The sequence below is a fragment of the Zychaea mexicana genome, assembly GCF_025766255.1.
Source record: "Zychaea mexicana strain RSA 1403 chromosome Unknown BDB00scaffold_24, whole genome shotgun sequence".
Classification (NCBI taxonomy): Eukaryota; Fungi; Mucoromycota; class Mucoromycetes; order Mucorales; family Lichtheimiaceae; genus Zychaea; species Zychaea mexicana.
Window position 1 is genome coordinate 411,571 of NW_026516687.1, and position 25,930 is coordinate 437,500.

Genomic DNA, 25,930 nt, shown 5'->3' on the forward strand with positions numbered 1-25,930 from the left:
GCTACCATTGGATCGAGTTTCAACAGCGTGGATCACCACATGCGCATATGTTGCTTTGGTTGTCAGACGCTCCACGGTTCAACGTCGACAGTGACAATGATGTCATAGAATCATTAGTTGCGATGCGTCACAATATTCCGGCGACGAAGAAAAGGAGGCAATAATAGCTCGTCAAGTGCACCACCATACTCGAACCTGCAACAAGAGAACTAAACCTCATTTTAAATGCAGATTTGGTGTACCATTCGTGCCAATGGATTAAACACGAGTATTACGACCATTTACTCCAGATGAATACTCACCAGAGGATATTAGACGTCATAAGGAGGTAAACGGCCAAGCAGACTGAGCTAAAGGGATAAGTTCATATATTAATGTTTGCCATCATGCATATGTAGAAACACCTCGAAATACGAGATTATATGGAACAATTCAGACCAGGAACCGAACCAGACATAACATTTGACGTATTCCTTGAAGCCAACAATGTTATGCTTGATGATTTCCTTTTGCCTGTTCGTTCCTCTCTTGCCAAAGATAAGGTGTTCCTACAGCGGAGAACAAGGCACATATTCGTAGATCTAATATGGATATTCAATTCGTCTTGGATGCTTACTCATGTTGCTCCTACATCGTCGACTTGATAAACAAAGCGGATCGTGGAATGAGCGACACCATCGAGAGAATTCGAACAAAAACGCTCAAATGATGCATCGCTTACACAAATGCTTCGCGCATTAAGCAGTACCCATTACAACACGAGCGAAATTTCCGCTCAAGAAGCAGCATATAATATCCTTCGCTTGCCAATGTCGGTATCAACCTCAGGCGTTGTCTTCATTCCAACTTCTCCTCCCGAAGAGCGTAGGCGAATCTTGCGACCAGAACGAGGACTTCGCAGTATCGATGATCGAGAATCAACTAATAGCTTCACGCCAAACATTCTGGATCACTACAGCCAACGGCCAACCACGATGGAAAACATGACGTTAACTACGTTTGCGTTTGGTAGATCACGAATAGAATGTCCAGCTCTTCATCTCTCCAAGGTAAGTATAGAATTATGAGCTCAAGATGATAGTTTTGTGCATCTTGTTGCAATCTGTAGCCGCGGTACCGGATCCCATTGAAGGATTTACGTCGACGGATGAAACCATCACCATCCTGCAATGTAATGACTCCCGAATCGTATCGTCATCACTGCTGTCACTTGCATTATCATCATCATTCTGGTCGTTATTGTCCTCTGCTGGTTCATCACTGTCATCATGTGTACGATTCAATCTTGCTCGACTTCTTGAATAATTGTACCACGCAGCAGTTTCAGCAACATTAAGACGAATATTGGGAAACCGTCGCGAGTAGTGCTTTAAGCGATGCTGCGTTTGCACCCGAAAATGCCGAGGCCGGATATGTAGACAATCAGGAAGAGAAAGATCAGGAGCGAAGATTGGCCAATCCGTTGGACGAATATGGGATGCCTGACATGGTTAAGAACGAGGTCGATGTGATGGAACAAGCTGGAGCATATGCAAGAACGCCGTATTTGGAAACAATCGTGGCCCCAAATCGTATGAACAACGACAGCTACGAACAGATGATCGCGACACTGAATACCGAGCAACGTGACTTTGTGTACCATATAAAGTATTAAATCCAGAAAAGCGAAAATCCATTCCACTACTTTTTAAATGATGGTGCTGGTACTGGCAAGAGTCGTGTAATCACGTCGCTATACGAAACGTGTATACGTGAATTTGATGACCTTGCCTAAGAATCGAAATCTTGACAAGCCTTCAGTACTTTTATGTGCACCCACGAATATGGCGGCATTCTATATCAACGGGCAAACGCTACATTTTGCCTTCCATATAGCCTTCAATCAACATGGAAACGAGCTTGTGGAACTCTCTGCGGACGTCAGCAATACAATATCTACATGCCTTGGTGTTTTACGATTTATAATTATCGACGAAATATCCATGGTTTCTGAAAGGCAGTTCATATGGGTTGACCAACGATTGCAGCACATATCTGGAAATCAGCGTAAAAAAAGTTCCGTTGAAATCGTTCAAGCAATCCTTGGTTGATAAATCCATCAACGAGGTTGAGCAGCTTGCTGTAGAACATGCCAGAGTACCATTGGACCGTTGCGTTAACCATTGGGGTGCTCGTCATTTTGTACGTCAAGCGTGGCGAAACTTTACCAAAAGTGGCGACGATGAAGGCAACTCGCGTAAAGAAACGCAAAGGTAATGAAAAGAGTCATTATGATAATAGTAATCATTATTACCTTACCTTTTTTTTGCTTAAGACTGGTTTATAAATGTAGCCAACAACAAAAGACGCCGCCAAAAGATAAGCAACAAGAAAGAGGCGGCAAGGGAAAAAAACGAACAACACCGATTTCGCGTGGCCGCAAGTCGAAAACGGCACGGCATTCATAACTGTAAGTGTTTTGATAAGCTGAAGAATGACCAACGATAGCAATAGCAGTTAATCCATTGTCAATACCACATAGATTATGCACGAATGTATATAGATATGACTTTATATTATATCCGCCTCTCTTGTCCCTCATCCTTAACAGTGCATTATTGTACGATAAATCACACAACAAGAAGAAGGCCTCGCGTTATTGAATATAAACAGAAATAACTAGAAATGAATGGTTACACTATCATAATACCGCTCAGAAGTTAAATAGCATTTCCTGATTGTTCTTGGTTTCTTTTATCTGATAAAATCTGGTAATATATTGTAATCTGATGCTATTTCTGATGGATTCTGGTTGTTCGTGTTACTGGTTTTTGCTGGTGAAATCTGGCTGGTGGTTGCTGGTCAATTCTGGTTCTGGTTAATTCTGGTTATTCACCTTATAAAAAAGCGACCAGATTATTTTTCTCTCTACAATCTTCTTGATCGTCTAATAGGTTATCTATGGTAGCTTATCTTTTGTCGAGGATTATTACAATAAGAAAATCACGCGAGAAACTATGGCGTTCAACTGTTTACTCTCTATTGAACTTATATATGTTTTAAGTATCGTGTATAAATCTAACATTTAGTTAGTGTACCATTTTTATTGCGATTTTCGCGCTCATCACATAGAAAGATTGACCTCGCTGGACGCAGTGGGACTTTGAGGTTTTATAAAAAAGCGAAAGATACTGTATGAGCCGGGTGGAGGCTGATATTTATTGCTTGGTCACACGTTCATGGAAGTGGCGTGCCAAAATGAAAAAGCGAAAGAAACGCGAAACGTGTAAGCGCAGGTGGTATGGTTCAACCAATCAGAATTACCAACCTACAAATAGTCGTTACTCAGAAATGGGGTAATAGCATAGCATAAACTTAAGCCATTCTTGTTGCTTTGATTCAGTTCAAGCGAATAGCGGCTGTTCTATGCTTAAAGATGATTTTTTTATACGTTTGTTGCGAGAAGTCTATAGTATATTACAGTAATTATGCTGCTAGCAAGAATCCATTTATTGATCACATAGCAAGGATATATTGGGTCCACAAAAAGAAAAAAGTAGAAGCTATGAAGGCGCACTGAATGTAGATAGATCCAACTCTTTACACTAAGGCCTTCCCGCCTTTCCAGCCGTCTTTGACCGAAGCTCAGAATTGATCAGCTCTTCGAGATCGTATTCATCATACTGCTTCTGCACGAGTTCCAGTTGATGGTCAAGTTTACTTGTTTCCCAGTTCGCCAGTTCCAGCTCAAACCGGCTTTTCCTTGTCGTCGCCAACACCTTGATCTCTTCTGCACATGACTTGCGATCCTCAGCATGATATCTCTCCAGCTTTGAGATTGAAAAAAGACGCAGATTTTGTCAGACATGCTTTGAATTATATTCTGTGTCACCCTTATCATACGCATACCTCCTTTTCCACTTCCGGTGCCCATGATTGTCTTGGCCGTGCTGGAGGTTGTGGGTTGTGTGAGTGATGATGCTGGTAGCTACGATATGTGGGATGAGGTGTGCTGGAAACATGGGGATGGCGAATGGACGTTGATGATGGCGGAGGACCTTGGTAATGATGATGGTGGTGATGATGGTGATGACTGCTATAGGGAGCGCGAGAGTAACTGGAAGGTGAATATGGCGATGATAATGGTTGTGTGTGAGGCGGCGGCGGTGGTGGTCCTGGCGCTCCCATTGATGTAGATGATGCTGATACTGAGGATACTACGGTGGATGGCGGTGGAAGTGGTGCTGGTTGTGCTGCTGTGGGTGTTGTCGGTCTTGAGGAAGAAGCGTAAGGTGGTTGCTGTTGTTGTTCTGAAGATGCTGTTGCAGCGGGTCGATAAGAGCTACCCGGTGGCATTATCGATGAAGTCGATGAGGAAGACGATGTCGACGATGATATTCTCGGTTGCGGTGCATCTCGCGACGGCCCATAATAACGCGATCCTGTCAAAGGCGGTGGCCGCGAGGACGAACGAGGTGAATAGGAAGAGGAAGGTGGCGGACCAGGATAATGATGGCTACGTCGTGGAGAATAAGACGAGCCGTATGGGTGCATCGGCGATCCGGCGCCGCTGCTTGATCGATAGTATGAATAACTGCTGCTCGGCGGATACGCTAATCCACTAGAAGAACCACCTGGCGGAAGCGGTGGGGGTGGCGGCAATTGTGCTGCACCGCTACTGCCGCTGTTGTTGTTGTTGCTGCTACTGTTGCTGCCAACGACACCAGACATACCACTACTACCATGATATGGTGAGCGTCTTTCGTATGAATCACGCCTACCAGGTGAAGGCGACGAGCGACGAGAATGCGGCGGCGGGTACTGGCTGGATCGCCGTGAATAGTAGCCCCCGTACGATTGTCGGCGGGGTGACACTGAAGGCGATGATCGAGAAGGAGACGAACCTCGTGAAGGCGAGTAATGTGACGGGCCATGAGATCGTGGATCAGGGTAACTACCGTACCAATGGTCATCATGATATCGATCACCACTTCTACTTGAGCTGCTAGAACCAACGGGTCCTCCTCCACCGCTTAGTCCATGCGCTGGCGAACGAGACGATGCGTAGCGACTACTGGGAGAATAATTACTCCCATTTCCGTCTCGATAATCACGTTCTGATCGATAACTCTCGCCTGGGCGATATGTGTCTGATCGTGGTCGCTCGTAATAGCCTCTTGGGCGTTCGTCGTAGCTTCGATAGTATCTCTCCATTACCGTTGGAAAAAGAAAAAAGACCGTGAGCGGTTTTTATTGAGTCTGGGCTTTTTTTTTCGTGGTTGTGAAATTTGATAAAATGGCAGCGAAACGTCACAACAAAACAAGCTTTGGAGTGGATGGTTGAAGAGTAGCTCAATAAATGGGTCAAAAATATTTTAAAAAAAAAGAGAGAAAATAAGCATTACAGACCTTTTGGCATAGCAAAGTATCGAGCTGTCCATCCACTTACTGTCTTGTCCTTGTCGCTCTGAATTTTATGGTAGCGAAATTAACAGACGAGCGTCGCAGTATATATCAAAGGCCAAAGTTTGACGACTGGACGGACAATAGCATATACCTACGTAGAGGACACACTTGTCTTCCACCTACATCTCGTAGAGTTGTCTCCTTTAAGCAATTATCTTCACATGTGATTCGCTTATCAATAATTGCAGTATATGATACGAGACACTACTAAAGGGCTCTACATATATACGAGTAATTGGTTGCACACTTGTTAAATGAATGGGGGTATTCGAGCAATAAAGATATCATTTTAGTCTACATTACTGCCAAAGTGGATAGTCATCGAGCATAAGCACCTATAGAGAACAAGTGGCAATGATACACTGAACTACAAGCCCAATGTTTTTTTTTAAAACTGAGAGCACAGATACTTGTTTGTTCAAACTGACATGCCACCCAAAGCGCATGATACACAAAAAAAACCGCTGGTTCTAAACTGCCAGATTTTCATTTTCGCGTTAGAAGTCAAAAGTACGGTTATTTAGATCACACATGTGGGGTGTTCGTGTTATGACTTTTGTTGCTGTCAACCCAAGGGTAGATGGATAGCCTCACGCTTAGGTGCACCATAGATGCCCATTCTGATATTCAGACAATAATATTTCAAGGAACTATACGTCGCAGATAACCAAATATCACAGTAATCATCACAATTTCTATGGAAGATGACGCTCAACATCGGCATACTATTCGATTGTCTCTAGTTAGGGTACAGTTGTTTTGCCAAGACGAGAGTGGGGGTAGCATCTGCTTATAGACAAAAACAGATAGTAGAGAAGCGAATTCTCATGATTGCAGAAAAAGCAAAATATCATAATGGGCTTGGCGCGGGTTTACACAGATTTTTCTAGACCATACCTAAAGCAGTCAAGTATGTTTCTGGGGTATTATTTCCCTCCTCCAGAAGTCGTCTGCGAAGTTGCCGTGTGTTTATTTCAAATTCATATAAGGATTGCAACGATGGGATACAGCAATGTGTCTTTGCAGGAGAGGATGCCGGTCGTCCTGCCGCTGTTACAGTATTTGGTATATCTTTAGTAACAGCTATTCTTTCATCATTTCTACAAAAGTGGTTTAGTGGAAAAACCTTGATTTGAAGCGGCTCTGTGCCGGTCACGAGTAACCCGGTTCCTCTGATGGTCAACCTTCTGCAGAAAGGAAAGACGATGCTTACACAATGATGAAACGGTGCCATAACAGCAATCTTGGCTTTTGAAACAGAACGCGTGAGCTGTGCATGACGCATGCAGGTGGACGTCAATCTTTATTTTTGTTCTTTCTATTGTTTTTTTTCCCTAAAATCGCCTTTTTAATCAAAATGGCCATTCATATTGGGATATCTACCCTACTACGTCATGTGGCTATTGCTATAGCGAATGGCCAGGGTCTTGGCTAGATATTATAAACAGTAGGGGCTGCTTTTCGCCCGGATGAAAGGGACAGATGCATTTCGATCGCGTTGTACGTTATGCGTTGCACGCGTTTGGTAGTGGTTCTTCTTGGCGAAAAGTAAGCAGCGGGTCATCTGATGCAGGTCTTCTAAAAACAAGGCTTGGGAGATGTGTTTGGCGCTTGCAGTCGGAAGAGCAAACCGGGTAAAGGCCGATTCTGGAATGGCCAGCAGAGTACAGTGTAACTTACACCAGGCTCAGGAACCGAACCACTGCTATACCAGATCTGGGTTCTAAAAACAGAGGGACTGAGAAACCACGACTAATATTTTGGCTGTGATGAGGTAATACGTTTGCCAATTAAAAGGCGACTGTGTGTGTGCCTGCCTGCCTACAGATAGTTTCCGACGAACCCCACCCTCGGGGGGGAATGACAGACGGCACAGACAGATCGGACTGTGCAAAGCGACTGGTGATGAATGAATGAATGAATGCTTGGGGGGGGCACCTGTAAGCAGACAGCCTGCTAATCAGGGGACACAGACCAAGGCAGCACAAAGCAGAGCGCAAACCATGAAAATAAGAAATAAAGAACGAAAGAAAAGATCGCCGCCCGCACAATCAAAAGCCAGCAGTGACACAAGGAATCAACGGTTGCACGTTGTGCTATTTTTACCTCCCAGACACCCAGAACGTATCGTTTTGAACAAAATTGGCACGCTTCTTTCTGTCCATCCCGACTCGAGCAAAAAGACAAAACACACAAAAGCTCTTTTATTTTTTACCTTTCTCTTCTTCTTCTTCTTCTTCTTCTTCACTCTCCTCCCCCTCGTTCCCCAGAGATCATCGCTGAGGGCTTCCTGCATAATACGCTTGCTTGTTCCCCCCTTTCAAATTCTTGTCCTCCCTCCTCCCTCCTGCTCCCCCCTTAAATATCTGGTTATCTTTTTTTTCGTTCTTCAAAAAACAAACACCACCTCTCATCGCTCCCCGGGGGAAAAGAAAAAAATCAGCAAAATCAATTGTCGCCATGCGTGATTCCCTCTTCAAAATGTTCAGCTCCGTTCGACTGGTCCAAGAAGTTTCGAGATCTGCTCCCTCTTCTTCTTCTTCTTCTTCTTCTTCCTCCACCACAACCTCCTCCTCCTCCTCCTCTTCTTCTTCTCCAGCACACGCCACCGTACCTGATTCCAGCAACAACAACAACAGCAACAACAACAGCAGTAGCAGCCCTGAGGTTGTTTTGTCCGTCGATACCAACACTCCATCAGCAACAGACGAATCGCCTTCTCATGACCGCTCGTCCTTACGCCAGGATCATCAGCACCAGCAACAGCCTTCGCCCTCATCACCTTTTTGGCCGCCTCATTCCGTACAACCTATGCCCTTTTCGTTCAACAACTATACGCCTGCCACACCCAGCCTACCTCTCTGGATCTCATCGTACAGTTATAATAAGCCAGCTCGGGGCATCCGAAGTTTATTTCTCGGTATGACCCAATCGTCATCGCCACAAGCTGCTATTGCTGGTGCTCCTGCTGGTGGAACTGCTGCCATGTCAACACCACGAACACATACTCGGAGAAACTCGAGACACGTACGACGGTCATCAAGGCAGATATACGCAACAAAGCAGCCGGGCGGCGGTGGTAGACGTGGGAGCAGGACGTGGAGTATGGCAGCAGGAGGTCTCAAGACGGACGCCAAAGACAAGTCAAAATCACAAAAGCTGCTATGCTTGTGGCCGCTTCCAGTGATTACGCGCTACACAATCCTGATCTCCCTGATCGTCTCCTCACTGAACTTTTTCAACTTGCTTAACGTGACCTGCTCCTCACCATCCTTTGTCATCTACCGACTCGAAATCCTGAACATGCTCTTGTCCACGTTTCTATTCGACTGGTCACTGCAAGGCATTCTTTTGTTCAGCTGGAACATCCTGGTGCTCGGGCTATTCGAAGGTTCGCTGACGCATATGCTCGGAGGGACTCGACGCTTTATGCGCGTTCTGTTCGGTATCGTCCTCGGGGTGTTTGCTGTCCGACAAGCTCTCGGGTATGTGTTTTCAAAGTCGACTGGGTGGGCTGTGCCGATGCTCTTCTTTAGCAACTCGATGCACGAGTGTAATCAAGGTATGTGCTGTGCTGGATTCTGAAGGGTTACTTGCGATGAAGCGCGAGTGGGGTGTCTCTCGACAAGCAGATCTGCTCACCAATGATGTGGGGAATGGGATAGGTATTGCTCCGTTTCTCTTTGCTTTGCTTGTTATCCAATCGCTGAGCATCGACGACAAGTACATTATGATCTACGGCACTGCCGACGATCTCGACCAAAAAGTGACTGTCCGCAAAGTCACGCTCCAGCTCTTCATGTGTCTTGTCAACTACACTACCAAAAACATCCTGTGGTGGTCTCTCACTGGATTGCTTACGGGATTCATCGTGGCCCAAGTGACATACACCTGTCTCGTTACGCGCAACGCGCGACAGCAGCAGCGCGACCTGTGGGATACGATGAACAACAGCAGCATCAATAACAGCAGTGGAAAGGATGTTATCGAAGAGTACCAGCGCAGCAGCAAGTCGACTACGCCACTGTGGCGTCTGCTGTGGTCTGCGCTAAAAAAAGGAACAGCTGTCGTTATGATCACGTTACCGGTCCTGTTTATTTTCAACAGCTACTACCATTCTCGGGGGTCACTGGTCGATCCTGCTACTCTGAATCAGCTGACCAATGATCGATACATGTTTACTTTTGTTGTCATGACTGCGCCACGTCGGGGTGATCCGCCACTGCTGTCCAGGACCTTGTCGTCGTATCTCGCGAACTGGCCCGTCGATCCAGAGCCCAACTCGCTGTACAGCCGGATACAAATCATGGTTTACACCCATTTCAGCAATCACTCCCAGTTTGATGTTGCCAGGGAAAAGTTCTCCAACGACTTGAAGGGTCAGCGCTATCTCAAGTGGGTGCGTGAGGAAGGCGATCAAATGAACCAGCGACTGCATGTGTCCAAGGCGCTCCAGCTGGCTGCTGACAGTTTCCAGAGTACCTACATCTCTTTGGTCGAGGACGACTTTCCTGTATGCGGATCCGATGCCTGGCGGAATATTGAAAATGTCATTTACGAGGCAAACGAACATGCCCCGGATCACTGTGGTGTCTTTGTTGCCACTGGTGGAAGGTAAATACTCCTCGCGTGCGTGTATTTGGATGACCTGTGAAGATGCGCTTATTAACAAAGACAAAATAGTGGTCTCTTTTTGAAGCCACATGTTGCTCGACTGGTGTCAGATCTTCTTGTACAATATAAGGAGACGCCGCCAGACATTGTCATCCAGCGGTGTTTGCGTGGTGAATTGCCAGAATGCAGTCAATGCAAGCAGGCGCTGGTGACCAGCAAAACACTACTTATGCACCATATCGGATTCAACACATCCACGAGCGAAGATCGCGTATATACCAAGGACCAATTCCAATGTGGCTGGCGACATCCATTTGTAAGTTTAAGAGCACATCATATTCCCCCTTCCCCTGGATCTGTTACATGTAGTCAGTCGGATATTAACACTTTCCTTATGCGCACTTGTCATAGAATGGCGATCCCGGTGTAATCACGCTGTAGACAAGACTACTACTTCTACTACTATTACTACTACAACCATCACTGCTACTATTACTACTACTTACTACTACCACCAAAACTGTGCAAGCATAGACAAAGCACCTATTCTCTAACCACCGCAAAATACCGCATCTACATCTCACATATACATATATACGCACACCACACACTCTACATTGCATTATATTACATTTGATCTATGTTTATTTTTATTCTTATTATTCTTATTATTCCTATCCTAATTCTTACTCTAGTCTCTTTTCTAATTCTACCTGTACTTTATTAAGGAACCAAAAGAAAAATCCCAAAAGTAAAAGTTGCAACCCACGAGTTCACCCTCGTTTGACGTGAGATACCCATATTGAGAAGCTGTGAGCGTGCTCCATCAAATGGTCAGGATACCTTTCTTGGTCAACTGCAAGGAGTAAAAAAAAGGTTGAGCAACGCTTTTTTTCTTACCTCTTTTTTTTAAAAAGACTTCTTCCCTTTAGACGCTTACTATATAGCTCTATAAAGCCAAGCAATGGCCAAGCAGCACTCTTCCACGTCTGCTACAAAAGGACCCGCTTTCGAGATCCGTTTCTGCGACGACAACGTAAGTGCTAAATTGTTTAGCTTACAAAGTAATTTAGCCGACTAATGGAAACAAGATTTAGCGAGTACAAGTATTTGATCTTTCCGGACGTCGTGATCCAACTGTGAAGCAATTACCACTTGGTGAGTAGTTCCAGTTACGTAAAAACTGTGCACAAGTGAACTAACGTGTGAGAAATAAGAATATCGTGAAAGCGAAGTGCTTGAAGGCAAGCTGCGTTACTCCAAATTGATCGGATACTCTCCTCCTCCGCCGGAAGATGCGACTGCGGCACAGCAGTATAGTAGTGCTACGATTCGACCAAAAGTCTCACGGGCCAACCAAGAGCTCGTTATGCAGACTTCGCGCTATAGTAGATCTTGCTCGATACCGGTACTGCAGCACCTTTTGCTAATAATTTAAAATCGGGCAGAAAAGGAGAAACTCACTAATAACTATTTTCTGCATATAGCATAATATAAATGAGTACGAAGATATAGTGGTTGCTGACTATGATATTAATAGCAATAACAGCAGCACTGCTACTGCTGCTGCTGCTGCTGCTGCTGCTGCTCTTTCTCCTCCTGCTACCACTGGTGCTTCTGCTTCCAGTTCGCATGCAGCCTTTGCGGTTTATCAGCGACCGCAAGCACCACAAACACCTCTTCCCTCAAGCGCATATACTACAGAGAGCATACGGCAACCTGCGGCTGTTAAAACAGTCGATCATCATTCCGATCCATTACAAGCACCTGTATTGGCACCACCAACACCAGCACCGAAAATGGCAGCGACAGCAGCTCCTCCGAGACATTCACCATCTCATCATCATCAATATCAACAAAGTTCCTCAAATATGTACTCAATAGCACCATCCATGACTTCAGATACGATGGTCATTGGCGAAAAGCATACGGCCGATAACGAGTATTTGTATTCTGAAAACGAGCGACAAAAGGAAAAGGCAGGATGCTGCTGTGTAATTAGTTAATTAATCTGACCCTAACGGAAAAAAACCCTGTCAACATTTGTATTTTTATTACCATCATCTTTTACTATCAGTTTTCTGAGGAGTACACATCAGCTCACTAGGCAGGCTTTCAATCTTTTTGTATACATACATGATCTCCTTCATCAAGAACATTACCATACTTATCTTTAGAAAAATTCACTATATTTATTCCATCCATTATTACTTCCGTATCGAACTTCCTTTTATTTCGATTGCTGGCTTATGAAAAATTTTGATTGTTGATGTGGTGATGTTGTTCCATATGGCTCATTCTACTGACACTGGTTAAGACATAGTTGTTCTATTGAGACTATTTGATGTTCAAAAGGTTGTTCAACTTGTACGTCGATGATGTGCTTTCTGGGTATCACATATCATGTACACGAACGCTGTTATATAACGATGATGATATCATCAACGCGGTTTGCTACGGGAGGGCGAAACTGTCAATGGTTACTGGGCTCGAATAAGAGCAAGATATGGGCAAACTGACAACTACTATCATTAGTTTATTCCCTCAAATGTATTAATTAGTAGCCATCTCTGTTTTTGTTGCCATGGCTATGATGCACTACTTCTAGACAGAAAGCCGACTTATCAATGATGGTGGCTCTCAAGTTGGATTCATTTACAGCATATACTACCCTACATTTTAGAGCGATATAACCTAGTTGATTCTATCTGCCAAGCTGAGAAGCTCGATGACGCTGATAGTCAAGCTAATAAAAGGAAGAGAGTACATCTTGTATAACATTAGGCATTGTCAAAGCAAGCAGATGTTGTGTTACAAAGCAGAAGCATCATCTCGGGCTCAGCAGATCCAGTCCATTGCGCATACTTCATGATAGCTACAACTCTTTTGACATATGGTCTGTCATCCAACAAACAGGCTGTTCAGAATTGTAGCTAGACTGCCTATTTTAGTTTCAACTGAGTCTTCAATATGTATTCCGTGCTTCTTCCGAAACCTTGTTTTAAGCAACATCTTCCCAGCTTGGTACTTTGGGTTAACAGCGAAAAACATGTATACCAGTAAAAATATGTAGTTATTGATCGATATGTAGATGGTGCTACGGGCATTGTGTAGTAGCAGACTACGTCATAATGGGGTTTTTTGGGAGTTATCGCCAAGAAGCCGGGACAGAAAGCTTCTGTAGTTCATGCTGTTCGCTTATCATGATTGGTTGATGCGGGGGTTAATTATAGATTCCTCGAGCGCGTGCTCTTTCAATGCAACCTCTTCTTTTTCCTTCTTATTGATTATTGCTTGACCATTTTCCACAATGGACAGTAAACTCCTGCAAGACATTCATAATGGAAGAAAGCTAAAGAAAGCAGTTACCAATGACAGATCGGCTCCACAAGTTGGTAGTAAGTCATTTTTAACTTAGACATCTGAGTGCTCGGATTCGTGCAAACTTTTTCTTAATCATGTCGTTACGATGACTAGACACAAAGCCAAGTGCACCCTCATCTGGAGGAGGAATGGCTCGACCACCCATGCCAGGCATGGGAGCCGGCACGGGCGGTGGCAGTAGTAATGTTGCATCGGCCGCATCGACTTCAGCACCGAGTTTGGGAGGAGGTCCACAACTAGGTGGTCTTTTCGCTAACGGAATGCCAACTCTGCGCAAAACCCGAGGAGCTGCAGTTGCGACGGGCCGAGGCCAAACGTCAGGTAATTTATATAAGTAAAAGGGTGGGATTGAAAATGAGGCAACAAGTAAGCTGACAGTTTGCAATTATGTAGATCCGGCATCAGCTGCACCAACACCACCTGTACCTTCTGGCGGCGGTTCGGCACGCTTTTCATTGCCTGGCAAAGCGCCTACCCCGGCCTCGTCGACTCAAACCCTTCCTCGATCGTTCAAAGCTCCTCCGCCTATTCCTGGTCGTAGTTCGCCAGCTCCTCCAAGTGGTGGAGCGCCACCACCACCACCTCCTCCTCCTCCACCCCCACCTCCAGCAGGAGGAGCAGGAGCAGGAGCACCACCACCACCGCCGCCGCCGCCACCTCCGCCACCGCCTGGAGCAGCAGCTCCATCACCACCACGACCTTCGCTTGCACCACCAAGTTTACCAGGAGGAAGAACAAGATCGAGCAGCTCTCCACAAAGAGCTGTTCCTCCCACACCACCACGTGCTGTTCCACCACCGCCAAGCACACCCAGCAGATATGTTCCACCTCCACCTGGACGTGCAAGTCCTTCGCGTAATGTCCCGCAAGTGCCAAGCCCAGTGCGATCCGCTGCCAATTTAGCAGTTCCACCGCCTTTACCCCCAGGTAGAAAACGCTCATCTTCGACCGCATCGTCGACCTCGCCCGGTGCTCCAGCACCACATCCGCCACCACCTCCAGCACCTTCATCTTTTTCAGCAGGAGCACCACCTCCTCCACCTCCTCCACCTCCACCTCCACCAGGAGGATCACCAGCAGTATCGTCATCTCCCATCCGTCCACCTGCACCGAAATCAAATAATCCTGTGCTGTCGCGTTGGAATGCCGCACCACCACCACCGCCACCAACAAAGCCAGCAGCATACACTAATGCCAGCAGCACAACTGCTACTACTGATCCGCCATTATCAGAAGGCAACGGTCGTTTCACGTTCAGACGTATATCCGACCTGCCAAAACCGAGACCATTTACTCAGAAAAGACGCGTATACCCAAGTGGAGAAAATAGAGGCAATGGTAAAGTTTGTTTTCTTGTTATACAACCATGGATGAGGCACGTTGTCAGTAATCACCTGCTTTTCGAACTTACACTAACATTGGGTGATGGTATTTCCTTTTAGCTTATCCGCTCGACTACTCATCGATACATTAAAGTTATTAACGGAAAGTAGTTGCGCATCACAATTTCAAAATATAAATAGATTTATCATTCATCCAATTATGCTATCTCTGCTTTTAACACTTATGTACTGGGTATAACGGTCAGGGCGGAAGCAAAGAAGAGAAGGGATCTAGTAACGGACAGTGTATTCGCAAAGAAGAATTCGCAAGTCGCTCTAATTTGATTGATTCGTGCTTTTTTCTGCACGAGGATACAATATACTGGTCCAACTGTATCTGTAGCCTCCAAATTGACTATATGAAAAGAGCATGATTGTATTGAAGCTCGTAACTTAAAGTGATCTGTCCAATTTGTTCATCCGTCGTGATTAACACTTTTGCAAGGTTTTTGCAAATAGGAGCCCGAGGTACATATCAGCTTAATGCCGCTGTAGAGTGTGATACGCGCATATAGAAATCTAGTATATATCTAGCTTCAGAAATGTGCATACATGCGTAAATGCTATAATATGATAAGCTAATCACCAATAGAATATGAAGCATCTGCAAAACGAGCCATTATTCTCACAAGAATTCTTTGAGCATTCGTAGAATTGAAGATACTAGAAGACGCAAGCTCATTTAGTTTTATAAACAGCTTTGCCTTGTTTAATGGACAGGCAGTACTCATAGCTATAGCTCTAGTAGGTGCTCTTTGTATTGCGTCTACACTGAGGTGCTATCACTATACCATATGTGCAATGTATGCATAGCTAAATGTCAAAGCGCAAGATCAACTGCAGCATTGTACATACGTAGAATCATACACATATGCACACAAGGATCCCACTCATCAGTCGACATCGGCAACAGCTATGTAGACCTATCTTACTGGGCTGTTTGTGATGGAGAAGAGTAAAACATTCTTAGTGTTATTATACAGGGGCCATCGGCTTTACGCTGTTACGCCATAGCCCTAGCCGTTTCAAAAAAAAATCACGGTAACGGAATTCGGAAATTACTTTCTCCGAACGGTTAATCATGTAACCGAACCAAAATCCATTTTTCAGAATACAAGCTCTGATTGATAAATCACTATGGAAATTAGTACTACTATGTCCGCACGCACACTATATAAAATAGCACGCTATGTACTGTAGAATTTTCCGTTATTTATATCAACTTCTCTCTACCTGCATTATGTATAATATGTTTTTCTACGGAGCCTTCCATCCCTGGACGGTTAGCATGTATCTGTCTAATTTCGTAACATGACATGTGAAAATACTGATATAAACACTCATTTTTCGATACTTACTTTTGATCTTGTGGTCAAGGTAGAAAAGTTTGGTCAGATATATAAATATGTAGAAATAGATGGATAAATGATAAAAAAGAAATCTAAGGTCGAGATAAATGGAAACTATAATGGAAATTAGAGATAGCGAGTGAATGGGTGGTCGTCACGCCACGTTCTTTGTCTTGTTCGTCTGGCTCGATACCGGCCGACTACTGTCAAATATTCGTTTAGTCTATCAGTACGAGTAGTGCGATTGCGGTCGACTACCTCGGTCCTGTCGCCTTCCAAGGATTGTACGATAATTATCGATTCTTGCATTTAACTCACGAAGAGTATCGGCAATCCCTTGCTTCGCATCGCGCTGCCTCGCCCAATCATCGTCGTATTCCTCAGACAGGGGTGGTTGTAGTTGTAGTTGTAGTTGTCAGATTTGAAACGAGTCTTCTTATCGAGCGGTATTATTGGAGGCTGAATAACACACCTTAATCTCGATTACCACTTTCGATTATGAAGGAACATTACTGCTATATTAGCATAATGGGAATTCGCATATGGTCATATACTCGCTGTATATAATACATATGGAGGAGCTTGAAGCAGCAGCTCCTATTCGGATTGTCGATAATTTTTCCGATGCTTCGGAATGATTCAGCTGCAGTACGTACCACGTATGGTCAATAGCACTATGTGTGTCGCTCTTCAATCAAATGCTTTAGTTCCCCGATAACAAAATGAAACAACACCATGACAGTATGGAGTGACTAATATGGCAGGCGCATAGTCGAACGATGGGCGTTTCCTCATGTAGATAACTGACACCGGAACAGACTGCATGAGAAACAATACGTTCTGAGGAATGATGAATTATCCTAACTGATCATGGCACTTCTTTGCTTATACTCTACTTTGTAAACACGACAAGACTTCTATTCGAGCAAACTGAAGGCAAAAGAAAACTACATGACCGTGGCTAAAAAATGAGATCCATATTGCCACACCTTAGATAGTAAAAATTCATGGTGAAAAGGGGGAAAATAAATTCACGACTCGGTCCGCATCTTGCTCTTGAAAACTGTATGATGATTGCCCCTTCTTTTGGGTCATTCAACGTGGACGTATATATAAACCGAACACTACGTAGTTTTCGTTTTCTCCTCCATTGTCTTTCATTTATTTATGCCCACTCAACAGGCGTCCCGGTGCGATTCATCCATGAATCATGGCCATGCTTTTCTCCTGCTGCGACTGCGCCAAGGCTCTCTAATTATTATAGTAAACATAGACAATTGATATATGTACGAGTTCCTTACTTTTTGGAAGTGATGAGCAATGCTGGATGTTGGCATAATGGATATTATCAACTTACACCTTTCTTTTTCTTTCGGTTCATACGTCATGTTAAAGCTTATAGCTGCAAGGACAAGGTTTACAAGGCTAGCAAAGAATCATATGTGGACAAATTCCTGCTGCCACTTGTCTCCAAAGGCTGCTACTGTGTTGAATCTGATACTAGTCTTTCTACAAGAATCTCTTCTCTGACATGGCAGATAGTAGCTTTATGCCTCATATCTGGTCAACGGTAAGTTTACATACTTGAAAAAAAGAATATTGAAAAGCTGGGGACGATTTGGAGTTAATCGCTACTGGGAGCATAAGATATTAAATCAACGTAATTGTTCCATCGTTTATATAGAAGCAACATACTTAAGGATGGATGCAAGGACAAAGAAAGGAATCGCTGCTTTAGTACTGTAAGTATAACAGTACATCATTTCTGCAGTTGCTTTGTGTGTGCGCTGCCTTAATGTACGTTGTCTGTCTAGCTAGACTGCTAACTGCTTTATTCCTTTCCAACTCTGTTGCCCAAAGAAGCGGGCCTTTTAGGTTCGCACCTTTGTTTTTGTCAGGCCACTACCGGGAGCACAGCGCCCGAGCAAAGGGCATTTATGTTGCTTGCTTTCCAGTGTTATATCGCACGTCCAAAGAAGCTTCGGCTGAATTCGTGCAACGAGTATGGGATTGACGTTCCTTCGGCAGAGTCTTTCTCATATGTTGTGGGACGCACCGTCGGCATGCCGGCGCAGGTTTCGGGAAGCTTTCTTTTTGGAGAGGACGAGCCCCGTTGCTTAAAAACGTGTAAGTTCTTTTCCTTCTTTTCTTATGGAAAAACACGACATGCGTGTGTCGGACAGTGAAACTCATCCGTGAAATTTTGGAAACGCCTACCCTAGCACCATATCAGTCGTCAAATAAACAGCGATACAGTGACCTTATTTCCAAGGTCCTAAACCTGATTTGAAGCGAGTAAAGCAAAACAATAGCCCCTTATACTACAATGAGCGAGTCTTTATATGAATATCATACAAACATGCATTCGTACTTTTGACCAAAATAAATCTATCATCCGTTCTTTATCTTTCGTTTTATAAATATAATAAGAGTAAGGTCTACATTTTACGTATCGGGTATAACGTGGTGAGCGAGAGGACGGAGAAAAAGAGTCTTATAAGGGGAGGACAGGTAAAGATATATCAGCGATTTCACCACTCGCTCCAATTCTACTTGTTTCGGGTTCTTTCATGTCTTTTGCTGCGCGAGGAGGAACCTTTGGTCGGTATGTATCTACAGCTTCGATGTCGACTACGTAAAGGTATATACAAGCATATCAGCGAGTGTGTACTTGGAGAGTGGTCCATCTGTATGTCTATACGAAGTGTTAGTTGGTGTGATATATACCTTTGTAAAGTTTTTCTTCGCAGCCATACGCCCGAGGAACGAGCTCAATGACGGTGTGAAGTGGAATCCGTGCATATGGAAGTTCATCATGTTCTAGGTTCATGAAATATGCATACATGCATCGTATAGTGGCCTGATGAGCAATAATTAAAATGTTTTCGTGACGTTCCAGTTCCATAATGACAGGTTCCAGTCGTAGTACCAGGTCTCGGTAGCTCTGTGCGCGTGTGTGAGTAAATAAGCAATAAAAGAACTTTGTTCTAGTTCTTAAAGACTTTACGGTGCAATTCTTAATTTACCTCGCCACCACGGTACCGGTAATTGAATTTATCCTCATCACGACGAGCAAAATCCTCTGGGTATTGTTCCTATAACAACAACAGGTTGAGTACATGTATAATTGGTGTGAGAAGAGGATAGTAAGGAGCAGCCTAACTGCATCTTGTCGGTAATATATACCTCGATTTCCTGATAGGTCATTCCATCGCACACGCCCGTATTAAGCTCATCCAAAGCCTTCCAATGTTTCTTTGGATACTGCAAGTTCTTGGCAGTTTGTATGGTGCGTTTCATTGAAGACGTCCACACAGTCAAGGGACGGTCGCCGAGATGTTTCTCGATAAGTTTTGGAAGGGAATCGGCGTACATTTGGCCCCGCGGTGAAAGATCAGCATCTCCTCCAATTTTGTCCTCCAAATTGAACATGGACTCACCGTGCTGTACAAAAGAGTAAAAGATGGAAAAAGAATGAGTTGACCGTCTTTATATGCGTACGGGGAACCGTGAGAAATATGAAAAGCGGCCTTACTCTACTGAACCAGATCCTTTTTGGACGGACATGTAAATTCATCAAGTAATAAACGATTTTACTTTCCAGGTACCCGTGTACCTTATTGATAATGTATTGCTTGCCAACATCGACGAGTTTGATATACGTGTAGTCGTCCTCGGTGATCGTTTCATAGAACTCCTTGTAATGCTCTATACGCTCCACAAAGTCCTTGGTAGCTTCGTCAGGATTCATTCCTTCGTAATCGGGCGACGACAATTTGACGTCGCGGATGTTGTCGAGAATGACCTTTTCATCGTCGCAAAGGGACTCGATAAAGAGGACCTCTATACCTCGCGCCGTAAATTGTTTGTGCACCCAGGCTCTGCGTTCCCGCGTGCCGTTGGTTGCATCGTAAATAGCGACAGCACCCTTGTCCTTGTCAAACCATTGGATCATATCCTTCAGTGCAGCTTCGGCAGCTTCCTTGCGCTGGTTCATTGCGTCCGAATTGTTCGCATCGAAGAACGTGTGCGGCTTATTGAGTCCTGCTATTCGTTGTCGATAACTGCCCACATTGAATACTTGTGTCTTGATGCCAAGCCAGGTGAGGTAGCGCCGGACTGAGTAAAACGGTATGGCATACAATGTATCAATTTACATTTATACATCGTTCTTCTCTCTTCGCCATAGCCGCCACGACATAAACACTCCTAACCCCTCCTTATATACTTGCATGCTTACTTTTGGTAGATATATAGGTCTTCCCCCGTGCAGGAAGTCCAACCATCTTTTTATTGTAATTGAAATTACTATTAGCGTCTCTGCAGTGCTCCCCATTCTCTTTTCAGTCCGTTCGGTTCTATGCAGTGCTTTTGTTGCTGTCTAGAGAGAGGGGAGGTCTCTTGCTTTTATTCTTACCACGCAGGCTATACGTATATCTTGTTCTAAAAAATAAACGTTAGAAGCTACATTCAATTGCAGGAAGCTAAAAACTAAAATGCAGCAGAAGAGTGACAATTACTTGTTGCCATGATTCGGTTAGGTTTGTCAAGTTGCAAAACGTTTGCTTTTTTCGCACACACACACACTTCTCTCATAAGTATTGCGGCGAAAAACTCCGCTGAAGCATATGTTTAAATTGGTGGTGGTGCCATCGAGTAACAAGTGTCATAAACGGCAGTGGGATGATCTCCTGTGCGCATATCATACTCTCACACACAGTTTCGCGGGGTGACAAAGGAGTCAAGTCATGCGATACTTTTGCAAATGATAAGTGGTCTTTTTGATTCTGAAAAAGAGGCTCGCCTAGTAAGAAAGAACCATATGCGATGAGATTGCCGCCAAACATTCTCCTGGTTCAACAGGCGTATGATTGTTGAGTCGCTCTCTTGTTGACGATATAGTGCACATAGTAGCGCGCATTAGGTATATATACAGTATTGACAAACAATACGGTGGTTGTTTATCCTTCTTTCGATTTTTCGATGATTATCACATGCCAGTCGCAGCGACTGTTATTATGCGATTAAGTGTTACTTTAATCCCATCCCTGCTGCCCATGCATTTTCTTTGTATGAGTAACCTCCTAGGGCAGCCTCACCTGTCCATACTGAAGTTGTATATTTGGGTTGTTAAATCGGGAGCCACTTTGTTTTGTTTTCGTTTTCAGTATCCGTTGTCGGAACGCTGTCGTGGTGTCTTTTGATGACGAGTGCTCTTTGCTGCTGTTGCTGCTGATGATGACTCACCGAGTACATGGGATATACTATCTGCAACTTCCTTGCAAGTATCATGAAAGGCGTATCGGACCATATAAAACTTTATAGACGCGGTATTTTATGTATATTAGCGATGCATTAATTTAGATCATCATCATTATTCCGACGCGGGGCCTCGGTTATTTAAGGAAGCATTTCAAGCATATTCAAAGGATCAATTCTTGCCAGGATGTCTTGGTCTATGCGGACAGCAGCGATCATCTACTTCCTACGTCGAACACAACATACAGAAGAAAAGAAAATGCGCACGGACAACATCGGAGAAGATCAACAACTATTTTCTGGGCTGGAATATGGGTTGTATTGATGATTGCGGTGATTTTGTGTTTGCTTCTTATTAACGGGTATTTCTTTCCATCAATCTACCAACAATTTCTTGCTGAATGCGAGCCTGTTGTCGACTTTCTTCTAGGGACCCTAGGCTGCGAAGGTCGTTGACGATATCTTGTGTCTTGCCAAAATAGACTTCTTGTAAGGAGTTTCGCATCTTGAGTTCAATGTCCTCCACCATACGACCAATGTTCGCAACGTGTGCCGATGGATCATCCACAGCAAAATCTTGCTCGGACTAAAAAGACGTAATAACCTTTAATCAGTGTTCTACTCTCGTACATATACAACACATCCATCGCTACCAAAGTAGCATCTCGATTGCGTTTCTTTTTACCTGGCGTGTCATGCTTCCACTTAAATTCAGGTTACCAAGGTCTTGGCTGTTGGTAATCATGTATAGCATCACGGTAGATGTCAACTTGTAGTGAGCGTTACGGCCTCGTTCTTGAACCTCAAACACGTGGATTGAATCCCAGGCTCCTTTCATCCGACGGACACCATCGCCAACTTTGGTTTATGAAGTTTGAGTGTAAGCACGACTACCACTTCTTTTACCAGATTTTCCTTTCACACTTAAAATAGCATCAACAGTAGCAACACGTTTGTACCTTTTTTGATCAGCACAACAACCGCAAATTTATCATCTAAATCGAAAGTATAAACAGAGGAAATGCCACCTTCGTAGTACATTTCACGATAAGTATCGAATGCTTCATTGGCTGCTACTTCCAACTTTCGTAATGTCGGCGAGGGAAGTGCACCGTCCGGAAGTTCGGGGTCGTATTCATTGCTCCAAGGTGAGCTTTTATTATACGTATTTGCGATGTGAGTATGAGATTAGCGAACAGGATATACCGAGCATAGTGTCTGATTAAAGAAACAATCTTACCGGTAAGAGTCGCCATCTCGGTTGTAATCGCAAATCAAATAGTCCTTGCCCGTTTGTTGACAGCGTCTCACTTTTAATGGCTGGTCGATGGCCGAGAGAAGTTCATCACCTAGGTCAGGATTGACCAAGTCGAGCAACTTGTTGAGGTTCTCTTCTACATTTTTGGGAGGAAGGCGGCGCATCAAGTCGAGCGCGCAGTCATATTGATCGGTCTTAAGAGTAGAATTGATAAGGAAGGAACAATGTTAGGAAAGCTTTTTAAACTTTTTGTTCGTTTGTCCCAAGTAAAGCAAAGAGTTAATCTACGTGCCATGTCGAGTGCGTGTGCTGGAAATAAAAGGAGTAAGGTGGCAGGCAGTAGGTCACCATCGTGCCTGCAAAACGGGTGGCGGTACTTTCAAAGCCAGCATGGTCGATGCCACATGCGTGGTTTCTACAGGCTCGCGTTCTTGTACTTCTGGCGACAACCAACTAAAAGCAAAAGTAACAAGATGCGTTCGATGCTGGCAGTAATCGTTGGCACTTTGTCATTCGTGGCGACAGCTGTCGCTCAGGCTTCTGTACCTCTTCGTACACACTCCATCTCCATGCCTTATATTGGTGGGTTAAGTATTGGGTTTTTAAACGCGCCCTCATTCTGTAAACTCTTTTCCCGAAATCCCGGAATAGCTTTACTGATGTTAAAAGGATATAGACGATGAGCTGCAAAATCGCTGGTTCGACTTTGGTGGAGACGCTCTTATTAACACCAATCGCCACATCCGCTTAACGAGTAACCGCCAATCGCAGCAAGGCTACCTTTGGTCACGACTGGTAAAAAATCAGAAATCCTTGACAACCTACGGGAAAGTACAGTTGAAAACTAAACAACGGCCCCTTTCATCTTTTAATGTGTAGCCATTGACAGCGTCCAACTTTGAAATCGAATTTGAATTTAACGTGGAAGGTCAATCAGGCCATTTGTACGGTGATGGCATGGCGAGTATGTATTTTTTTAGAAACATATGGAACATGGAATTCAATCCGAACGACACACTTTCTCTCTCTCTCTCTAACGCTTATTATATCTCTTGTGTTCGGGAACACATCAGTGTGGCTTACCAAACAACGGTCGACACCTGGACCTGTATTTGGATCGGTTGATCAGTTTGAAGGCCTTGGTGTATTCTTTGATACCTATGATAACGAGCGAGCACATGTAATATTTCTATTCGGCAAAGTGTATGTGCGCATACGAATGGACTCACATGGAATTAATGCTTCAGTTTTTTCTCCCTTCACCACTTTAATAGCGTCACACATTCCCGTATATTTCTGCCATGCTTGGTGATGGTATCAAGTCTTACCAGAATGATAAGGACGGACGTCCAACAGAACTTGCGGGCTGTGAGGTATATGAAAAGATACTATGAAGAAAAAGAGAGCGTAGGCGAAATGCAGGGACCTGACGAACTTCTTGTTAATATGCTAATGTCCCTTTTCAAATGATTACTTTTTTATGATTCAGTCCAATTTCCGAGCAAAATCTTTCCCAACAAAAGCTCGCCTCACTTATTACAAGAACAATTATCTTCAATTCGACATGATCTGGCGTGAGGAAGATGAATGGAGCGAGTGCTTCAAGGTAAAAAGGGATAACAGTTTCATTTCTGAGATTCTCTCCCTTGGATATGGTTTCTTTTACAGATATGCTAATTTTTCTAGCGGTCATAATTGAAAAAGGTGGATGATGTCCAACTCCCCGAGCAAATATATCTTGGTTTCACTGCTCACACCGGCGAGGTGACAGGTAACATTATTTCTCAAAGAACATTGCTTAACAATGAGTAATAGGCTGCAGAAAGCTTTTTAAACTAACTAAACTGTGAGCTCTTTAGATAACCACGACATTGTCGGTGTCACTACTAAGACCCTTATCGCGAAAGCCAAGGAAGCCAAGCCGGTAAGTTTCAATTGCTTTCGGTCCCCACTTCTAGTGTAGCTATTTACTCATTGATGTTGATCTGCGCTTGATATGATATAGGTCCAACCTTCCGTAAGCAGCAAGAAGAGCTCTGGTGGTTTCTTCTCTTTTCTGCTTAAGCTGCTGGTAGCCGGTGCTCTTGTTGGTGTATTGTTTGTTGCCTACCGCATGTATGATAACAACAACAGAATGAAGAATTTCTAAATGCAATGGTCAAATCACCTGCCGTATCTCAGCAATAATAAAAAGTATTTTGTGTATTATTCCACTTGGAAGAAGCGAGAGTGTATATACAATACAACTCGCCTATGTACTGTACATTACGTTTTGTTAATGTCTGTCCAACCATCATGCGGTGCTGGCACTACGATGACTTTGTTTCCTTGCTCCTAAACCGTCATCGTTGATTGTTTGTTAAAGTAATGGCACTAACTTAAAATTGAAATGGGGCTAGTGATCAATTTGAGTTATAGCGTGTTCCACATATTGCATCATTTGCTACCACGGCTGCCATGACTAAATTTTGCAATACGATTCTGCTGCTATCATCCCCTTCGACCCTTCACTGGCTGCGCCCTTGACACTATATAATGGTTACTCGAGGTAGAGGCGACTTGAGCTTCAGCATAACCTTTTGTTGTGAGTGTTGCTCTATGTATTGTTGTTGGCAACGGCTTCCTTGACGCGTGTAAAGATTGGTGATAGTTTTTATCTTTATCTTACTCAAATGGACAGCCACGCCATATGATCTTGCCTTACACTCCCACAAAAACACCTGAAGAAAGACGGATATGTATATGAGTACGAAGCTTTCAAGAATAAGTGCAAGAGTGTATATACACACATGTCGCAGATATCCTACACCTCTATGTCGATATGATACACGCTCGGCGTTTGTAACAGAATCTTATTAATAATGTATTCTTCCTTTCTTTAGCCCGTTGCTTTCACTATTTCACGCTCCTTCTTCCTCTTCTTGGCTCGCCCGATCGTTTTTGCACGCCATAAAATTTCTAACATCTCAATGTGATGCAACGTAGCGATTAGCTTATTGCTGTCCGAAGATATACATATCTTTTTACTGGCTGTACTGATTATTATATATAGAAGGAAATACTATCCAAGTGTGTGCTGCATGTGGTTCAGCAATTCTGTTTAAAGCACTCTAAAGTAATGAGAAGACCGTTTTATCTGCCATTCTGGCGCACTTGTGGTAAATCGAACTAAAAGCATATAAACAAAGACAAATAAGTCGTCTGCGGATAGATTATATTCAAAAGATTGAACGAAGTAC

General features: G+C 43.9%; 10 protein-coding genes across 10 annotated transcripts; 6 read left to right on the plus strand and 4 right to left on the minus strand.

Moving 5' to 3' along the window:
- Window positions 1-725: 725 nt before the first annotated feature.
- Window positions 726-2,447, plus strand: BDB00DRAFT_870981 (uncharacterized protein; the record flags this gene model as incomplete). Its single annotated transcript, XM_053126774.1, has 5 exons — window positions 726-1,008; window positions 1,109-1,252; window positions 1,338-1,625; window positions 1,997-2,252; window positions 2,333-2,447. 5 exons carry the CDS (start codon window positions 726-728, stop codon window positions 2,445-2,447), a joined length of 1,086 nt encoding a protein of 361 aa, XP_052981256.1.
- Window positions 2,448-3,461: 1,014 nt separating this feature from the next.
- Window positions 3,462-5,439, minus strand: BDB00DRAFT_282033 (uncharacterized protein). The gene is made up of 3 exons (XM_053116777.1): window positions 5,429-5,439; window positions 3,889-5,330; window positions 3,462-3,809 (listed from the first exon to the last, which is right to left on the minus strand). Exons 2-3 carry the CDS (start codon window positions 5,191-5,193, stop codon window positions 3,585-3,587), a joined length of 1,530 nt encoding a protein of 509 aa, XP_052981257.1. The 5' UTR covers window positions 5,194-5,330; window positions 5,429-5,439; the 3' UTR covers window positions 3,462-3,584.
- A 2,487-nt stretch (window positions 5,440-7,926) lies between these two features.
- BDB00DRAFT_786835 (uncharacterized protein) lies at window positions 7,927-10,500 on the plus strand (the record flags this gene model as incomplete). Its single annotated transcript, XM_053120643.1, has 4 exons — window positions 7,927-9,007; window positions 9,111-10,059; window positions 10,129-10,375; window positions 10,471-10,500. The coding sequence occupies 4 exons, from the start codon at window positions 7,927-7,929 to the stop codon at window positions 10,498-10,500; spliced, it is 2,307 nt and encodes a 768-aa protein (XP_052981258.1).
- Window positions 10,501-11,023: 523 nt separating this feature from the next.
- On the plus strand, window positions 11,024-12,065 carry BDB00DRAFT_870984 (uncharacterized protein; the record flags this gene model as incomplete). Its single annotated transcript, XM_053126775.1, has 4 exons — window positions 11,024-11,095; window positions 11,157-11,217; window positions 11,277-11,467; window positions 11,547-12,065. 4 exons carry the CDS (start codon window positions 11,024-11,026, stop codon window positions 12,063-12,065), a joined length of 843 nt encoding a protein of 280 aa, XP_052981259.1.
- A 1,258-nt stretch (window positions 12,066-13,323) lies between these two features.
- Window positions 13,324-14,129, plus strand: BDB00DRAFT_816624 (uncharacterized protein). The gene is made up of 2 exons (XM_053123009.1): window positions 13,324-13,457; window positions 13,537-14,129. Exons 1-2 carry the CDS (start codon window positions 13,370-13,372, stop codon window positions 13,779-13,781), a joined length of 333 nt encoding a protein of 110 aa, XP_052981260.1. The 5' UTR covers window positions 13,324-13,369; the 3' UTR covers window positions 13,782-14,129.
- On the minus strand, window positions 13,575-14,748 carry BDB00DRAFT_282312 (uncharacterized protein). The gene is made up of 2 exons (XM_053116778.1): window positions 13,940-14,748; window positions 13,575-13,725 (listed from the first exon to the last, which is right to left on the minus strand). Exon 1 carries the CDS (start codon window positions 14,626-14,628, stop codon window positions 13,969-13,971), a length of 660 nt encoding a protein of 219 aa, XP_052981261.1. The 5' UTR covers window positions 14,629-14,748; the 3' UTR covers window positions 13,575-13,725; window positions 13,940-13,968.
- Window positions 14,749-17,149: 2,401 nt separating this feature from the next.
- BDB00DRAFT_282438 (uncharacterized protein) lies at window positions 17,150-18,406 on the plus strand. The gene is made up of 5 exons (XM_053116780.1): window positions 17,150-17,437; window positions 17,570-17,744; window positions 17,859-17,916; window positions 18,035-18,301; window positions 18,397-18,406. The coding sequence occupies exons 1-4, from the start codon at window positions 17,182-17,184 to the stop codon at window positions 18,047-18,049; spliced, it is 504 nt and encodes a 167-aa protein (XP_052981262.1). The 5' UTR covers window positions 17,150-17,181; the 3' UTR covers window positions 18,050-18,301; window positions 18,397-18,406.
- Window positions 18,407-18,573: 167 nt separating this feature from the next.
- Window positions 18,574-20,727, minus strand: BDB00DRAFT_816642 (6-phosphofructo-2-kinase-domain-containing protein). Its single transcript, XM_053123010.1, has 8 exons — window positions 20,695-20,727; window positions 20,592-20,617; window positions 20,415-20,460; window positions 19,710-20,293; window positions 19,361-19,618; window positions 19,201-19,269; window positions 18,902-19,118; window positions 18,574-18,805 (listed from the first exon to the last, which is right to left on the minus strand). The coding sequence occupies exons 1-8, from the start codon at window positions 20,702-20,704 to the stop codon at window positions 18,669-18,671; spliced, it is 1,347 nt and encodes a 448-aa protein (XP_052981263.1). The 5' UTR covers window positions 20,705-20,727; the 3' UTR covers window positions 18,574-18,668.
- Window positions 20,728-21,500: 773 nt separating this feature from the next.
- On the minus strand, window positions 21,501-23,063 carry BDB00DRAFT_816644 (F-actin-capping protein subunit beta). Its single transcript, XM_053123011.1, has 5 exons — window positions 22,984-23,063; window positions 22,674-22,885; window positions 22,393-22,586; window positions 22,119-22,291; window positions 21,501-22,019 (listed from the first exon to the last, which is right to left on the minus strand). Exons 1-5 carry the CDS (start codon window positions 22,984-22,986, stop codon window positions 21,789-21,791), a joined length of 813 nt encoding a protein of 270 aa, XP_052981264.1. The 5' UTR covers window positions 22,987-23,063; the 3' UTR covers window positions 21,501-21,788.
- Window positions 23,064-23,260: 197 nt separating this feature from the next.
- BDB00DRAFT_882645 (legume-like lectin family-domain-containing protein) lies at window positions 23,261-24,840 on the plus strand (the record flags this gene model as incomplete). The annotated part of the gene is made up of 9 exons (XM_053128167.1): window positions 23,261-23,273; window positions 23,368-23,486; window positions 23,571-23,655; window positions 23,765-23,871; window positions 23,966-24,064; window positions 24,181-24,297; window positions 24,396-24,462; window positions 24,551-24,615; window positions 24,697-24,840. The coding sequence occupies 9 exons, from the start codon at window positions 23,261-23,263 to the stop codon at window positions 24,838-24,840; spliced, it is 816 nt and encodes a 271-aa protein (XP_052981265.1).
- Between the last annotated feature and the right edge of the window lie 1,090 nt (window positions 24,841-25,930).

Coding starts and splice junctions, on each gene's coding strand:
- BDB00DRAFT_282438 (XM_053116780.1), top strand. CDS start 17,182: ATGGTGAAAAGGGGGAAAATAAATTCACGACTCGGTCCGCATCTTGCT. Junction 17,438..17,569: donor AAGGCTCTCTAATTATTATA/GTAAACATAGAC, acceptor GTCATGTTAAAG/CTTATAGCTGCAAGGACAAG. Junction 17,745..17,858: donor TGCCTCATATCTGGTCAACG/GTAAGTTTACAT, acceptor TCGTTTATATAG/AAGCAACATACTTAAGGATG.
- BDB00DRAFT_282312 (XM_053116778.1), bottom strand. CDS start 14,628: ATGCTGCTGGCTTTGTTGGTGGCGGTGGTGGTGGTGCGGCATTCCAAC.
- BDB00DRAFT_816644 (XM_053123011.1), bottom strand. Junction 22,587..22,673: donor CGAGATGGCGACTCTTACCG/GTAAGATTGTTT, acceptor GTATAATAAAAG/CTCACCTTGGAGCAATGAAT. Junction 22,292..22,392: donor TGTTGTGCTGATCAAAAAAG/GTACAAACGTGT, acceptor CATAAACCAAAG/TTGGCGATGGTGTCCGTCGG.
- BDB00DRAFT_816642 (XM_053123010.1), bottom strand. Junction 19,270..19,360: donor TGACCTATCAGGAAATCGAG/GTATATATTACC, acceptor TTGTTGTTATAG/GAACAATACCCAGAGGATTT. Junction 19,119..19,200: donor ACCGGTACCGTGGTGGCGAG/GTAAATTAAGAA, acceptor ACACGCGCACAG/AGCTACCGAGACCTGGTACT.
- BDB00DRAFT_816624 (XM_053123009.1), top strand. CDS start 13,370: ATGGACAGTAAACTCCTGCAAGACATTCATAATGGAAGAAAGCTAAAG. Junction 13,458..13,536: donor ATCGGCTCCACAAGTTGGTA/GTAAGTCATTTT, acceptor TACGATGACTAG/ACACAAAGCCAAGTGCACCC.
- BDB00DRAFT_282033 (XM_053116777.1), bottom strand. CDS start 5,193: ATGGAGAGATACTATCGAAGCTACGACGAACGCCCAAGAGGCTATTAC. Junction 3,810..3,888: donor CACCGGAAGTGGAAAAGGAG/GTATGCGTATGA, acceptor TCAATCTCAAAG/CTGGAGAGATATCATGCTGA.